The following is a 17,568-nucleotide window of genomic DNA, read 5'->3' as shown; positions in this document are numbered from 1 at the left end:
ATTCAACACAGTGTCCTGTTTAATAGCGGCATGTGCACTCTAATCAAGAAAACCACAAATTTAAATAATTTACTGTAATGAAACTTTACCAAGTGTACGAAGGGAGTAAAAAATGTTTGAGTGACCTATGATATAAATATTAGCAAAATTATTTTTATTTACGAATGGTACTAATATCTTGGAAACATTGTTTCAAAACACTTGTATATAAAATCCACGAAAGCACATGAGTATTAAAATATATTTATAAAATTTTAACTGATTAGATTACATAAACTAGAAAGCTCACCGCTGGAAATATGTTAAAAAGTGTTGTTTTTATTAGGTATGCTAATAACCACTTAAATATATCATTAACCACATATATGTATAACTTTGAAGTATAAGGTTATGTTTTTACACAAGCACACCAAACTTGAATAAATATTTTTTAAATTCCATTCTTCGTATCATATCAATAATAGGTAAAATAAAAACAGACACGGGTTCGTGGTAATTAGTTGTTCCTTTAATTTTGTAACCTGTAGAGTGGCCTCATTTTCATTCTATTGAAGTTTAAACATGCTTCTCGTTTGATGTTTATGTTTACATGGCAGGACGCAGCTAGCCACAATGACGACGCGAAATCTTTAACTGCATTTTTAATTTAAACTTCTACGAAAAAGGCAGCAAAAAAGCTTTAAAGACTTTATTTAAGAAATTAGTACATTAAAAAAGATTATTTTGTTCCCAGTAACACTAAGTATTCATGATTCACTTACAAAATAGTCTGTTCGACGAACATATTAATTGTTCAATTGTTGCTTGTCCTCTGACGTCATGGATTTGTATCGCAGGTTAGTGTTACCGTGGAAAATAACGAAACGCATATCGCAGGATGGGTCGTAATCACCAAATGCGATACGTGTTTCGTTACCGCGTGAAGAATAACGCTAGTCGTCGATGGTGTTCGTAATCAGCCCGCTGGGGTACAGTGAAGCAAAGAGGGTGAGTGACCCATTGCTGAGCGAGAGCGGACGATACTTGGCTTTGTGTGCGAAGATTGGTGCATCGGGGAATAAAGCACCCAGGATGGTTTTGTGTGTGCTGCGGCCTGAGTAGTGCAAGGCAGTGTGTTGAGTCAGAGGTGCGTGGTAAATAAAACAAGCAGTAGAGAAAGCCACTGTTGAGCAGATCTTCATTAGGAAGAGTAAAAAGTGGACTTGCGACGGTGTGATGAATCTATGAACTGACATTTAGAGTGTTATAATTTAACCAGTAGTGTAAATATAAGGTAGTAAATAAAACTGCATTGAATAAATTAGGCTATCATTTACAAACCTGTTTCCCCACATTTAACAATATGTAAAAAGTTGTTTAGTATGTTTACTGAAGGAACTAAGAAGGAAAATTACTGGTAAGTGCAACAGTTCTGATGTATCACTGTGTATAAAGCATTTACCTATGCTACACACTCATGAATTAGACATTTCAAGCCAAAGATACAGTTGACAAACATTATAAACACAATTAAGTAGAGTATAGCTTTGAAAAAAATGATCAAATTTTATGTGGTACTTTTCAATGTTGAAAATCATATTACATATTATTAGTTGCAGATATGGAAGTGAGATGATTCCAACATTGTTTTAGCATGGTTCTTAAAAGTTTTGTAAATGCAATGAACTTACTTTAAGTTAAATATTTTGCAACTTGCATAAATAATGAAAAGTAATTTTATAAATACACAGAAAACGTGGACATTTTTAGCAGTAAAATCTGTCTAAATGTTACGCAAGCCTAGGAAAAGTAAAAAAAAAAAAAATGTTATAGTATGATTTTTTGTATGATTTAAAATAATATGACAGTGAAATTTGAATGTATCACACTTTTTCTTGTTTCACTGTGGTTAAAAATATTACTTAACTAATATGATTGCATTTACACATTGTAATTAAAAGAAGCGGAATTATTTTTTAATGGTTTATTTTTTAAGTTGAAATTATTACTGTACAAAATGCTTTGAACTATGTGAAAATAAATACTAAAACATAAAAATGTTACAGGATTTAAAATCATATAAGCATATTAGCCAATTAACTGCAAAAATTAGCATTATTTAGGGTCAGGAAAGGCAGTGTTGAATGGAGGGTGAAAATGAGTTAAGAAATTATATTTTATAATAAAATACATTTTTAGTTATTTCAATATCTAATATTATCATCAGCTAAAATGCAATTTGATATTACTGTATCAGTAAGCTCATCAAGTTTCACAAGAGAATCATAAAGAGCTGTTTAAAGTGTTTGCTAACTTTAGTATTAAAAATTATCAAGTTTAGAAGAAAAAAAATTACTAATTGTACGTACTCACCTGACAATTGCTACCTCATGAAGATTATTTTGAAGATGTGCTAAGTAAAGCCAATGATTCTGAGATTGCCTTATTGGATCCAATGCTACATCACTGGCAATATTTATACTTGTAATGGGATCAAGATGTTTCCCATACATTAACAAATTACACTCTTGGAGTAAAGATTTATTTGTAAGTATTCCCTAAAAACAAAATGGAACATTGAAATAAACTGAGATTTTAAACAGGACACATTTCACTGCAGTGTTCATCATGCAAACTGGTAGGCTAATGTAAGTGAATGGAAATATCAGAACAAGAACTACTTACTTGAAGATAAAGTCCAAACTGGAATGAATGTTCAAAAGTAGGTTGTGCAAAACTTGAACATGCTCTTTCATTATTATCCAAGAAAAGAGCTAAAAAGGCAATCAGCTGAAACCAAATTTAAGGAATTATAAAAACTGAAACACAATGTAAATCATAAAATTCTGATAGAGAACTGAAATTGTTAATTACACCATTCATTCTTCTCTTTAAACCTTTCTCTAAGCACACAGCTGAACATATAAACAGAGAAACTAAGGGAATATCACAATTATAATTGTTTACTTGTGTCACAACTTTTTTATTTTAATTTATACTATAAACTAATTTACCAGAATTCAGACTTGTTTACATTTCCTTTCTTCATAGTTTCATTTAAGCAACTACAAAGTAAGTTTTTAATTTATGTGACATCACACCAAACTAAAAAAGGCCTATCGTAGGCTTATAATGAAAACCTCGTGTCTCAAAAAAATATATATATATATTGGTGTTGAAGCGTCGTCCTCCAAGCCACTTTTTCAACGTGGGGAAAAGGTGATAGTCACTCGGTACCAAATCCGGACTGTAAGGAGGGTGATCAAACACAACTGAGGTGTGAGTTGGCCGCTCCACATGGTTGGTGGAAGGGGGTAAACACTACGAGACGGGTCGATTCGTGTACGAGCGATTAGGGTATCGATTAATGGGCATGCCATGGAGAAATGAAACTGTAATCACACTGCAGGGCACTGTTAAAACGTGGATGAATAGGCAGGAGGCATCATTTTATGCAGAGGGTATTGGAAAGCTGGTGCATCGGTACGACAAATGCCTCAATCTGCACGGTGATTATGTGGAAAAATAGAGTAAAGATGTACGTTTCTTTTGACATTAAAATAATTTCCCAATTCATTCCCGTTTTTTTATTACAGCCGATCGGAGGTTGAAAAAAAAAATAACCCTCGTATGTTTCGTGCTCTGGAGAGGAATAAAAAACACATATGTTGCTAGGCACGCATGTTAAGTGAGAAAACTACACATAATTTGTGGAGTTTGTTATTTCTGAGATGTGAAAAAAGTCATAATCTTAAGCGCGTTGTGAAAAAAGGTCATACTTCATCAGCTGCTGTTGACTTGCAAGATGGCATAATATACGAGGGACGTTCCAAAATTAAGTTTTGTAATTTTATTTCACATGGAAACTTTATTGCCAAAATAAAATACACCATGGTACCATGAACTATACACCTTGTACTATTTTTCAACATAGTCCCCCACCGACATTGAGACATTTGTCATAGCGTGCAATTAGTTTGATGAAACCACTCTGGTAAAACTTGGTCCCCTGCGATGCAAGGAATTGTCACACAGCCTGCTCCACCTCAGCATTGTTTTGTAAGTGACGTCCTGAGAGTGCGGCTTTCAATGCAGGGATAACAGCACGCACTTCCATTGGAAACCATGTTGTCAGTACATGTCTGTCTGCCATCGTAATTTATACTCTAATAACCTCGGGCATGCCAGTCTGCTGCTACTCTCTCTTCTTTGGCGCACTGCGCATGCGTCACTACTCCTCTGCTGACGCTACTTCCATCGTTGAGCCAGCAATGGGTGTGGATTGTTATGGTTATTTTTTGTTTCACCTGGTGTACAATCTGCTCTTTCAAAAAAATGAAGAAACTTATTTTCGGAATGTCCCTCAGAGACATGGGCATCTGAAATATTCCCGTAAAATATAAATCACTGTTACATTTATTTTAGGCACAACTAAAGAGGCAGTTAAGGAAGCATAAAACTATTAAGAAAATAGTATGCTGCCTTTTTTGATTTTCATTATTATTAATTGGTTGTATTGTATTTGATGTTACACAAGTGTCGCTGCCATTGTTCATGTGCAAATTTTAAAAATTTATGTACATAAAAAGAACGATACTCCAAATTCATGACAGCTGTTTTTCAATTCATTCTCTACGTCACTGGCATCGTTACTTAAAAATCGCGCAAATTAAAGAGCGTCACTTTGAGGGGCACATGTGCATGTGTGAACGTTGCATGTGTATGTATATGTGTGATATATTATGCTACCATTGATATCATTAATCATTTTAGGTGAACAACAAAATTTCGGTATGCAACATTGTGTACCTCCACAATCATACGCATGTTTCAAATTATTTATCAATCAAAATTCATTTATAAACAACTTCTGTTGGTTTCTAAAATCATCAATGCTATCTGCTATCAACTGAAAACCCTATAAATGAGCTAGCCAAGTGTTAAAATGTTATTATAATGATTTGTGATAGTTACAAATGACAGATAAAGTAGACATAAACTACAAACTTGCTAGTACATAAATATAAAAAAAAAAATTTTTTTGCTGACTATTATTGCCTATATATTACATTCACTGACAAATAAAATACTGGTTTTGATGCTTCATAAATTCAAATTTCCAAATAAGTGCACATCACATACAAACAAGAAATCTCAATCATTTTTTGAACACCTATTTACATGTCATATATTCTCATGCTAACGTTTAGACATTTAGCAACGTTCTACACTTGCCTAGAACAATAAGAGAAAACAGTTTTTGACTTAATAAATGAATCAATAATATTGCAAAGTAGGAAATAATATAAAGGAAAGTAGCAAGACTCAAAACTTTCATAGACTCTCAATCATCTATAAATCAATTACCTGGGGAAAACAAAGTAATTCAAAAATCTCAACACATCTGAAGCAATAGAGCATTCATGCCACAGGTAAACACTTATTCAAAAACAATAAAAATTATAACTACGAAACTGGTTAAGTTTCCACCCTTTTGGATTAATTAAAACTAAATAAAATATAGGAATGTAAATATTAGCTTCCGACCTCCACATGGAGGAAACACTCCCGCGAGGGAGAAATGACTTACGGTTAAATAATGACAGCCCCCAACTGCCAAAATTCATTCCCCCTAGCTACCTACATACTGATCACACTGAGATTCGACCTAGCCGTACATCTAGACTGCCACAGAATGAGCATTGACCTCCGACTGAGCCAAAGAAACAGCCCTACCTAATGGCTTGTACCCCCTTAAATATCTAAGGTGCCTCCTTCTTGAACCATCCAATACCGCCTAACCTAAATTCCCCTTTCACTGTCCAGCCCATAGAGTAAATAAAGTACTAGTACAGAGTGGACACTCAATGCTATTGCAGTTCTACGTTTTTTTTATTCAGAAATGCTCTAGTTGCTATACAAAAACGCAAACTTGACAAACATTAAAACGAAGTTGCAATGGCTTAAAACCGAGATAAAGTACCTTCTGGAGTAAGACTTACGTATCAAATTATAAGTAAATTTTAATTTAAATACAACATTGATCGTAGAAAGTACAATTTGCAGTTAATATGCTTAAAACACTAATTTGAATAGTAGGGAAATTTGCAGCTTCAACTGAATGTTGGCGAGCTTGTGACTTTTTTCGTGCATGCATTAATATTTATAAAAATATTGATTTTATTTTTTTCCCCCTTATAAGCAAATCAATTAACTAAATATCGGTAAACGTAACATAAAATGATTTAGGAGAGCAATATTTTTAAAACAATAAGTAAATTTCTTACCTTCGGGACAGTGTTTGCCTTAACCTCATTTCGGTTAAAAATGTTTTGTTTACGTATCATAACATTTGTTAAAATGCATAACATGTTACATATTTTTGGATTATATTAAATTGCTGCATTTTTTTATGTCCAAGAAACAATTTTTGTTCTAGTAGAATCACGCTGATTGAAGTTAAGGTTAGGATTTTCGTAGGTACCTAACGAATTGCCAAATCGCAAACAAAACTAATGCATAAAAAAACGTGCAGAAGTATTTAATCATTAACACAGGCAATGTGTATTTCTGGCAAATTTAACTGCATAAGTTGTACAATTTTCCCACAAAAACTGAAATGAAGCTGTTACCAATGGCATCAATTATTTATGGATTAGGTGAAAGTACAAATCATTACCGTATCTTCACTTCTTGAAGACAGGTGTATAGCAATTGTTAAGGAGAAAAAACCTTAATTTCAACATAAAAATTTAAAAGACTACATTTTATCGCAACCCTCACCTCGGTAATTGTTCCGTATCACGTATCCAAGTTTATTCCTTGATCCTGTTGGCATGATCATGTATGATTTATCCGGTGGCACATGATGCTTGCTGTTTTAATTAATATGAAAACAACAAGAATCATTACCACAGGATAATGCCATTAGTATCAAGGGATAGACTTGGATACGCAATACAAAATTTTTACCCACACCTTCCTCTCGACCTAAAAATAAAATTCATACAAAACATTTAGACTAATTAAAGTACATAAGTAGCAAGTTTGAGCAGAATTTGAGACTCATTGACGTTTAGAACAGTACCTAGGTATTAATGTATTGTGTGCTTGTCCTCAACGTGCGACTACACACAGCCTAAAAAGAGGAAATTCTGTAGGGCATGAAAACAAAATGCTCATCACTATTTTAATTACACAAAACTTTTATTTTGTTTCGTTTTAATAATTTACACATACCTAGTTTCGTCAAGCGGAAACTTAAAGTAAAGTTAATTATTATTATCTCTTCTCTTGTTGTACCAGTAGTTAACACAACACGTAGCCGAATCAGGCATGTTTCATAACAGTCAACAGTGATTTATAAAGTAGTTCATGAAATCATTGATATTATTTAACCAGATTACTATTTAACATGATTGAAACAAAATTTCCTTAGAAAGTTTTTTATTAAACCTAATATTGCTTAATTCAACGCCGATGCCATTAATTATGGTGTTGTTGGATAAACAAGTGGTTCAACATGCCAACGAAAATTTGTTTATTTTCTTTTAAGTAAATATATTATTTTCATTTCAACAATACCAATTTATGCCATAAATTTGATAAAATGTTAAAACAAATGTAATATTTATTTAATAAACGTGGTATTTTGATTATAATTTTCGTGCTCAGATGTTGGATAAAACTGTATAGCAACTAGAAAAATGTGATTGCCTTGCCCTATGAAGTGTCCCCCCCCCCCCTGGTCCAGCCCAGCTGAACTGACCACTTTTTGCTCCCACACCAACCCTGGCATACAATTGTATAACCCCCCCCCCCCCCCCCAATTACAATAAACAGAATGTCAAGAATTAGTACAAACCCCACCAGTGCGAGCCACCATGCCTTCATTCCTAGTACAGCAACCAGCCCAGCGAACTGAAAACCTCACCCAGTGTCTGAAAAGTGGATAACCTAAAAAATTTAAATTGGCAGCAGTGAAAAATTTACAACTGTGACAATAACTTGGAAATTTTAAGTTGTTTTTTTTATTCAGGGCAAAATATAGGTATTGGATAAGACCTACATATGTTACATCTATCACTATAATTTTCACTACAAAATGCAACAATAATATGTTATTAAATTAGTGGTTTGATCAACATAAGTCTGTTTATTTATAATCAGTCACACCCCAATATGAAAATTCCCTCTGTACAAATCTCACTGAAAGACAAAATGCTCTCAACAGAAAAGGCCTGCATCAATACTGTAAGTGTGCTTGTATGTTTTTATATATTTATGTTATGTGTGTATGTGTATGACTGTGTGCTGTGTTTTGTATGTGTGTGTCTGTAACCACCGCCATCAAACTTTGAAGATAAATTTTATTTTATTATTCAAACATTTCTCACAAAACAAAATTACATACTTCTCAAAAAAGTGTTAAATCCAAGGCAACAAATATATCTGGCAGCAATCCACATATATTAAAAACTGTTGAAGAGATGTTAGGTATTATACTTAATTTATCTTGCAATTGTTATTTAAAAAAAAAACTGACTCACCATATTCATGAAATGCACTGAAGAACCTGATACTACACTACAGCAAAAAGTCTGCAGATGTGATGTCAATGCATAAGGCAAGAAGTGATAGTCTAGCACTCCTGAATAAAAACTTGGGTTTAATGCCGACATTTTCAAATTTCCCAAAGATGCCATTCTTGAGCCAAACTCCAGCATCCAGTCGTTCACTTCTTTAGTTACTTGGAAGTTCTTATTAGACTCTGCACACTAAAATAAATAAAGGAACACACAAAAAAAAATATAAACAATTTGGCAGTTCCATTATTTAAAAAACTGCATTCACAAAATATGCTTTAATTTATGTTTTCTTAAAATAGCAGTTTACTAAAAATACAAATCTGCAGTTGGTTCTTGCTTAGTTAAATTCCAAATGTACTGTAGCAAATATATTCAAAAATATTACTATTCTGTAAACCTACAAGATGATGTTTTAATAAAGCATTACAACTATGCTGTCCACATACAATAACTAAGGCTTACACAATAAAACATATGACATAAAATATAAAATAGTTTCAAAGTTACCTGCAGGAACAGTTCTTGAATACGAAATGAGCTTTCTTGCAACCAGTGTCCACAATAGTGACTTAGTTGAAGACAAGTGTCATAGTGGCGGCAGCTGGCCACAAAAGCAACAGAATATGGTATCCTTCGCTCTTTGTCTCTCAAATGAAACACTACACACAGAGCTACAAGATCAAGTTCAGGCACAATGAAGACACTTATGTTCCTATCCGTTGTTTTGTCACTGATAAATATACTTCCACTAGAATAGTTTACAGTATGACTTGTGATGTACTTTATTGCTTTCAAAACTCTAAGTCTTTTCTTACAAAAGTACAAATCATGCAAAGGCTCAATTCTTTTTTGATCACTGCCAGCAGGCACACCCGAAAATCCACAACTACAAACACATGAGTAAGCACTGTCTGATGCTGACAATATTTTACTACTAAATGAATTTCTAAATGCTTGTTCACTTAGAATTATACCTTCATCATATATCAAATTAATTTTAAGCCATGCATGAACTGTCTGTGGTCCTATTACATCATCCCATTTTGAAATTACTACTGCTGAAACAATATCATCATCTTCTGAAGGTAAAACAAAAGAACATGATGACATCAAATTACAAAAGTAATCATGTTCATGTTCTTGCTTGCTAGTATTTTCATGTACAAATTCTTCTTCTATTTGTTCCACATCAATGTTTGAATTGTCTGCAGCAGTGGAAATACCACTTTCAAGTAAACTTTCAGTCTTAAAAGAACTGACACGAATAAAATGTTTCACCTCATCAACAACTGCAAGTGCAACATTTGCACTCATTGCAACTGAACGTATAATATTCAAACTGTCAGAACTGTCAAAATACAGTTTATTTTGCATATCATCACTTGGGCTATCAGCTAGAGAATAAAATTCACTTTTCTGTGTGTCATTACTATTATTAGGAGCTGAGGCTTTCAATGAAGCCATTGTCACAACCATAGCGATTTTATAACCCCAAACTGTAACAGTTTGATCACAATGATTTTTTCATGGCTATTTATAGATTGACAATAACCTACATGTAAAAAGTAGAAGCATAAAATAAGCTAACTCTATAATCTAAATGATTTAAAAATTGTTAAGTCTTCCCAGGATGTACTTTATATTTCTTCATGCAAATTTGATTATCTGGATGGGAGATTGCTTTTGAAGAATTTTTCAAGTGATTAAAGCTGTAACAAAGAAAAAAATATTTTTTTTCATTATTTAAATCATTTAAAAACAATAATTGTTTACAGTACAGAGATATTTTACTATTCGAAACATATAATGTAATGCAGATATTTGTGTGTGAACACCAGCTGTCTCATGAATATCATCAAATTCACATAGGCTACCATTTTTGGGACTGTCCAGAATTACAGGATGCCCTCAAGTATTTTGTATTTTGGCAGGGATCTTTCCCTGATTTATTACTAATCATGCCTGAACATTATAAGTTACATTTTTGCAGAAATTGGAGAAAAAACTCATGCAGCTTATAAAATGTTGTCAGGTTATTTAGAATAAAACAACCTATTATAAACACCCCCAAATTGGTTTTGCATATTCATAGTCAATAAATAAAGCTGCTTAGTACTTCCTTACATTTGGCATCCTGTGGGTAAAAATTAAAATGAAGCAAGGATGTAATTGATGTTTTACTAATTATTTTTAACAATATTAAAAACAAAACTTTTTGAAGAGATGGTAACTTTTACGAGGGTTGTCTGAAAAGTTTCCAACCTTAACATGGCAGCACTTGTCACAAAAATTGGGGAATGCGTTTGCTTGTGTTTTGGAATATACACTCTGAAATTTTAGCCATTTTGGATGCGGAATAGTTTATGAAGGTATGGCCTCCTCATTTGACAAAAAATCTCTGACCTCCAAGCACAACTTTTAGCATAGGAAGCAAAAAATGTCAATGTGATTCGGATCTGGTGAATAAGGAGGGTGGTCAAGCAGTTCAAATCGCGATTCATAGATTTTCGCAATGGCAATTTCTGAGGTGTGAGCTGGTGCACTGTCTTGGTGAAACCAAATTATATGTTTTTGCAAATGTTAACTTTTTCTGCAGTTTCTTACTTCAGCTTGTCAAGTAATGATGCGTAATATGCTCCCATCATGTTTTTTTCAAGAAAAGTCCATCATTTTTCCAGCCAAAGGAACAGTCTTCCTTTTTTGGAGCCAATTCCCCCTTTGCAGTTTATGGTGTCACAAACGTTCATCGTCACCCAAGCTGGTACGGTTTGAATTCAACTGCCCAAAATATCACTGACGTAAATGATGGTGCAGAGTCCCGTGCACAGTGTCCAACTCATCTTTAATTTGCATAGGTGTATTGCCTTTCAAAAACGAACATTCAATGTCAGCTGAATAAGTCCATTTTCCATTTTCACACAAAAATATGTATAGACTAATGCAAACAATTGTTAAAAAACAAATGCATGTCCAAAATGGCTGAAATTTCAGAGAGTACATTCTAAGCATGAGCAAACACATTCCCCAATTTTTGTTGTAGAGGGCTGCCCTCTTCATGTTGAGGTCAGAAACTTTTCTGACAACCCTCATATATACAAGTTCATAAGGTCTAAGGGTGATGCTTGGTTAATTACTTGAATTTTAAGATGAATACCCTCCTGCAGTCATGATTAGTTTTCTACAATTTTTTATTCTTGAAGAATTTAAGTTATTTAGACCCTTGTGTCCTCATGCATTAAATCTGTAAGTGGTACATCAACTGTTGATTTTGGAGTGAAATAAATGACAAAAAAGAAAAATCATTTCAAATTCATTACACATAACAAAAGTCGAAAAGAAATGTACAAGGAGAAAGAAATAGGGGTTTGCTCTAAGTTCAAACACGCCCGGCCTGGCCCGGACTGTAGCGCACACTGGGCCCGCCTGGCCTGAGCTGCGCAGCCTGCAAATGTAGAGGGTCAGTTCATGTCCAATCAAACACCTTCTCAGATTTTGATGAAACTTGGTACAATTTATTGTAATACTATCCTGATAACACCTGCAAAATTTTCATTCTATCATTGATAGTTTTTTAATTAATTTTTTTTTAAATTTGGTGCCATCCAAAGCTTCGGAAATTGGGCCTTTAACATACATACACTCACAACTTCAAAAATATTTTTCTTGAAAAGCGTTCACGATATCATTTAATTTTGCAGGTAGTTTGTGTGTTAAACCTAAGAGCAGTGAAAAATGCTCTTATTAACCTAGTGTTCTTACATTCACTCAGATACGATTTAATAACTAAATAAGCAAATGTGAGAAGAACTGTCACACGCAACCAATGACGGGTTAGCGTTACATAATTACTCATAAAAAAATATTACATGTCCAAAATTGATGTAAAACCCTATAAAATGTCTCTTTGAAAACTGAAAGTTCATGCAAGTTAATCTATATTACACATATATACCATTAATACAATAAATCTAAATAAACGCTACACACAAAACATTCTTCTAAATAAAGTTTCCGATGATAAAATTTTAAACTAAAAGTAAACAATAACATGTTTGTGAAATCCATAGATACTACCAAATATTGTAGAAGAACAAAATAGGAAAGTCATCAAAAAATTGGGTGACACGATATGCAGCGCATTAAGTCGCAGTGTCTGATCCTACGACGTTAGCGCATTTGGATTATAGGTATTTTGGCAATTTAGGGCGGTATTACAAGACATTCGGGTACAAAAATTAGAGAAAGTTACAGATGGAGCATAAGCTCTGAAAACTGAGGCCAGTTTGTTCACGTAAGAAGATGGCGGCCATTTTTTTACATTCGCGAACAGCTGGTATGTGCGTAAGATGTCATAATAACTCTCATCTGACGGAAAGCAAAATAAATACAACGTGAAGATATCGTATGTATGTCAGCGTATTTTCCATGAGAAAATTTTAAATTATTGTATCTGGTAACACCAAAATGTTATAATAAAGGAGAATGAACCCATATATTTATCAACCAGCTTAAAAGTTCATGTGACCTTGACTACATTATAGACTAATCCTGACCGCAGCTACGTTTGACAAACATATAGTCATATATAGATTCGAAATGTAATGACCATCCCCTTATTTGTTACATAATTGGTCTTTCCGACAGAAATTGCATTGAGGTTAACTGATTTACCGACTTGCCGAACATATCATTATGTGGATTTTCGCACTAAATTTGAATCGCAAACGATTGCCGTCCCCACGTGTAGAGTCTAAATTGTTTTTCTCAGCTTTTTACTTTATCAAAGTGACCCCCGGTTTTTTATTCCATTGCACATGAGTGGTGATCCTTTGTGAAGGGTGCAGAATTAGGCCTTGGCCTCACCTTCGCCCTTGAGTTTTGTTTACAATAATAATAACTATGGTTTGCAATTGGGCTTTCACCTGGTGGAAAGTTTTATACATCACTCCCTTTCCAGACCTAGGTGCCCTAAACAATCCAACACCCCCAACCTTCACCAGCTGCCCCCTCAGTACATTACACTCCCTCACCACCATCGACTGTCTACCCCTCTCTGTCCTCCACCAAACCCTTCGGATCTTCTCACTGTTGTTCCCTCACCCTCTGTAGTCACTTCTGATTAATTGGGAACCTAAACTTTTCCATCCTCCCTCCCCCTTCACCACCCTAAACAGCCTCTATACCCTTAGCCTGTCCTTAAATGTACTCCACCCCATTTCCTTCATCATCACTGATGGTCTGTAGTTAACTTCATTTCATCCTCTCGCCCTCGCCTTCTCCACCTACCTCTCACCCTCCTAGCCGCCCTCCTCTGAACCTTTTCTCCTTCATTGAAGGGATCCCATACTGCAGCTGCATACTCCAGCATTGGAAAAGTTTTCGGTTACCTACATTAAAACAAGAAATACAATGTAACGCAAATGTTACGTTAGATTCCCTATGACATTATTTTTTGGGAAGGGTAGGAAAGAGTGGAGAGTAGAATTTCACCATAATTGTATATTTGTGTAAGTTATTGTTTCTGCACTATTTCTGGGCAAAAATTGCCATAGATACCTTTTACTATACCCTGGTCTCGAGCTATAACATTTCATGGATTTACAATGTTGGTCCACAGAAAATTGGAGACTCGAGAAAAGGGTAGGAAAGAGTGGAGAGTAGACTTTCACCATAATTGTATATTTGTGTAAGTTATTGTTTCTACACTATTTCTGGGCAAAAATTGCCATAGATACCTTTTACTATACCCTGGTCTCAAGATATAACATTTCATGGATTTACAATGTTGGTCCTCAGAAAATTGGAGACTCGAGAATATAACTTAGATTCAAATTTTTCAAAATACAGTTTCTTCCTTTTCTGTCATTTATGAGAACCCTGCATATGCTCCTAAGGTTGTTTGTTGAGTTAGCTGAACCTGGTGCATAAACTATACTGTAGTGCGGTATGAGAAGTTTTTTCATGCCTAATTATTAAACATATTTACAATGGTTTTATCTGTGGAAAGAAGACACACACAAACTATGTTGCTATCAATTAAAAATGCTGTCCGCTTATTCAAAACATGATTACCAAGCTTCTCAGAAGTGGTGAAAATAGCTTTTTCACACTGCTGTAGCTGGGAAATTACCGGCAGTAATTGTAAAACAAAATAATAGAAACCTGTGTTGGAAGGTAATTTTCATTTTGTTTATTATGTTGGCACTGGTAGAGGCAATAAGAGTGTGTAATAATAAAAATATATTATGAAAAAAGAACAAGAAAATGTTATATAAAATGGCGTATGTATCTTGTGGTTGATTGTAATATTGGAACAAGATGTATTGTGATGTGATATAAAATAAAGTGATTAATAGTATAAAGAGCAGTGTAATGATTAATAGTTAAAAATCCACACTTCACTAATAAATAAGATGAAAGGTAAATCAACAGGTTATGGGCCCAGGAAGTGTAAGTGTGGGTAGGATTGCGATCGTAAAACTTAGTGTGGCATGTGTAATATGTACCTAACAAAAGAGTGAAAAAAAAAAAAAAAACATCAACGTAATTATGAAGGAGGAGGAAAGCGTTGAAAAACTTAAAAACATTGAGAACTTTAATGTGTGGAAGTTCCAGTTGAAAATAATACTAAAATCTCAGGAACTGTGGTCGATAGTAGATGGCAGTGAACCATATAATCCTGAATCGAAAGAAAAAACTTTGTGGATGAAACGTGATGCTGTAGCTCAGAAGCTAATAATTACCACCATCGAAAAAGGACCGCTTATACATATAATAAACTGTGAAGATTCGAAATCAATGTTTGACAAATTGTGTAAAATTTATGAACGGGACAGTGAACAACAAAAATATAACCTATTACAGGAGTTTTTCAATTTTTCGTATGAAAAGAACCTGGACATTGCCACCAACATCAGTAATCTTGAAAATCTTTCTCACAAACTGAAAATTCTGAAAAATGAAATCACGGAGGAGATGATCATTTCGAAGATTTTGTGTATAATACCTGAACAGTTCAAGTATTTTATAAGCGCCTGGGAGTCCATGCCAGATGACAAGAAGACTCTATCTACCCTAACCTCAAGACTTATAGCCGAGGAGATCAGAAATGAGACTATGAACAATACCGGTACCGACAATGTAGCGTTCAAAACTGAAATAAAATGCTTCAAATGTAAAATGACTGGTCACATAGCTCGAAAATGTACTAACAACAGTTTTCGACCAGGGGTAAGTAGGCCTAGTAATAGTAATAATGAAAGTGTAAAGAGATGTTTCAACTGTAATGACATTGGGCATTTTGCTTCACAATGCAGAAAGAAAAAATCGTGCTCAATCTGTAAGAAGAACAATCACTTGGAAAAAGACTGTTTTTTTAGAAAGAAAGATAAAAATACAAATCAGGTATCCTTCCTTACCTCAAACAAACTTTCTTCTAATATAAATGTAGATGCTAAGATTGAGTTTGTGATTGATTCTGGAGCAACCTCACATATGGTTAATAATAAAGAAATAATGAAAAATGTAGAAAAACAAAATGTTGAAATAGGTGTAGCAAAAGTAACTCAGACTATGAATTCAAATTTGAAAGGTAATGTTATTACTGAGGAGTGTAACTTGAGTGATGTATTATATGTTCCCGATCTAAGTAAAAACCTAATTTCTGTGAGTGCTATAACCTCAAAAGGTGGTTCAGTTAATTTTATTGATGACAAAGTTCAAATTAAGAAAGGTGATTGTATCATAGAAGGTCAGAAATTAGATAATAATTTATATTCAGTAAATTTAACTATGAACTATCAACAGGTTAGTCATGAAAGTAATGTAGCTGTAAAGGAAAGAGATGCTCTAACATGGCATAGAAAGTTAGGGCACATTGGTTTTAAAAATATGAGTAAGCTTTTGAGTATGAGTCATGGAATGGATGTTTGTAAGAAAAATATATTGGATACGTCCAAGAAACTGTGTGAAACCTGCGTGACGGCTCGCCAAACAAGGCAGCCGTTCAGTAGTATAAGAGAAAGGGCTACTAGACCTCTTCAGATCATTCATACCGATCTTTGTGGGCCGATAGACCCAGATACTTGGGACAAGAATAGGTACTTCCTTGTACTTCTTGATGACTTTACTCACTTTGTTATGGTATATCTGCTAGAAAAGAAAAGTGAAGTGTTTGATCTTATCAAACAATACTCAGCTGAAGTAGAAACAAAATGGAACTCAAAAATAGGTCGGTTTAGGTGTGATAATGGAGGTGAATACACATGTAACAATTTGAAAGAGTGGTGTAAGGGAAAAGGGATTGTCCTTGAGTATACTGTTCCATATTCACCTGAATTAAATGGGAAATCTGAAAGAATGAATAGGACTTTAGTTGAGAAAGTAAGGGCTCTTTTATTTGACTCAGGGTTAAACAAAGAAATGTGGGGAGAAGCTGTTAGGGTTGCTGCCTATCTGATGAATAGAAGTCCCACTGAAACTCTTGAATGTACTCCATTTGAAAAATGGAATTCAAGAAAACCAGATCTTTCCAGACTCCAGATTTTTGGGAGTAATGCTTACAGTCATGTACCAGGACATTTAAAAAAATTGGACAGTAGAACTAGAAAATATATATTCATTGGGTATACTGTGAATGGATATAGGCTGTGGGATTCTAAAGCTAGAAAAATTGTTATTTCTAGAAATGTAGTTTTCTCAGAACAAGTTCAATGTCAAATACAATCCGATGTTAGTAATAAGAGTAAAGTACAAGTAAAACTGATAGATGAAATTCCTGAGTGTGACAATGATGATTCTTTAGTTGAAATAGTTGGAGAGATAGGAGGAAATTGTGAAAATAGGAATCAAGATCAAGTAGTAAATGAATCTATACAAGGAAATGTGAATCAATACAATGAAGTAAGACCTCAAAGAAATAGGAGAATTCCTGTTAGACTTAATGACTATGTGTTGCTTACTTATGAGGAAGCTATAACAGGAAATGATAGGGACATTTGGA

General features: G+C 34.1%; 1 protein-coding gene across 5 annotated transcripts in view; it reads right to left on the bottom strand.

Annotated features, from left to right (window-relative positions):
* LOC134529456 (guanine nucleotide exchange factor C9orf72-like) overlaps nt 1-12,622 on the bottom strand; it is a 46,009-nt gene extending 33,387 nt beyond the window's left edge. The window contains exons 1-5 of one of the 5 annotated variants that reach the window (XM_063363575.1): nt 12,520-12,622; nt 9,075-10,276; nt 8,529-8,756; nt 2,665-2,769; nt 2,353-2,537 (exon numbers count right to left, since the gene is read on the bottom strand). In XM_063363575.1, the coding sequence (XP_063219645.1) occupies nt 2,353-2,537; nt 2,665-2,769; nt 8,529-8,756; nt 9,075-10,043 (1,487 nt within the window). In that variant the 5' untranslated portion in view covers nt 10,044-10,276; nt 12,520-12,622. Of the gene's footprint in view, nt 1-2,352; nt 2,538-2,664; nt 2,770-8,528; nt 8,757-9,074; nt 10,277-12,211 lie in introns of all 5 variants that reach the window. The other 4 variants (XM_063363577.1, XM_063363573.1, XM_063363576.1 and 1 more) reach the window with 4 other exon arrangements.
* Between the last annotated feature and the right edge of the window lie 4,946 nt (nt 12,623-17,568).

This window comes from Bacillus rossius, chromosome 2 (assembly GCF_032445375.1).
Source record: "Bacillus rossius redtenbacheri isolate Brsri chromosome 2, Brsri_v3, whole genome shotgun sequence".
NCBI classification, from domain to species: domain Eukaryota; kingdom Metazoa; phylum Arthropoda; class Insecta; order Phasmatodea; family Bacillidae; genus Bacillus; species Bacillus rossius.
This window is presented reverse-complemented; position numbering and strand designations above follow the sequence as displayed.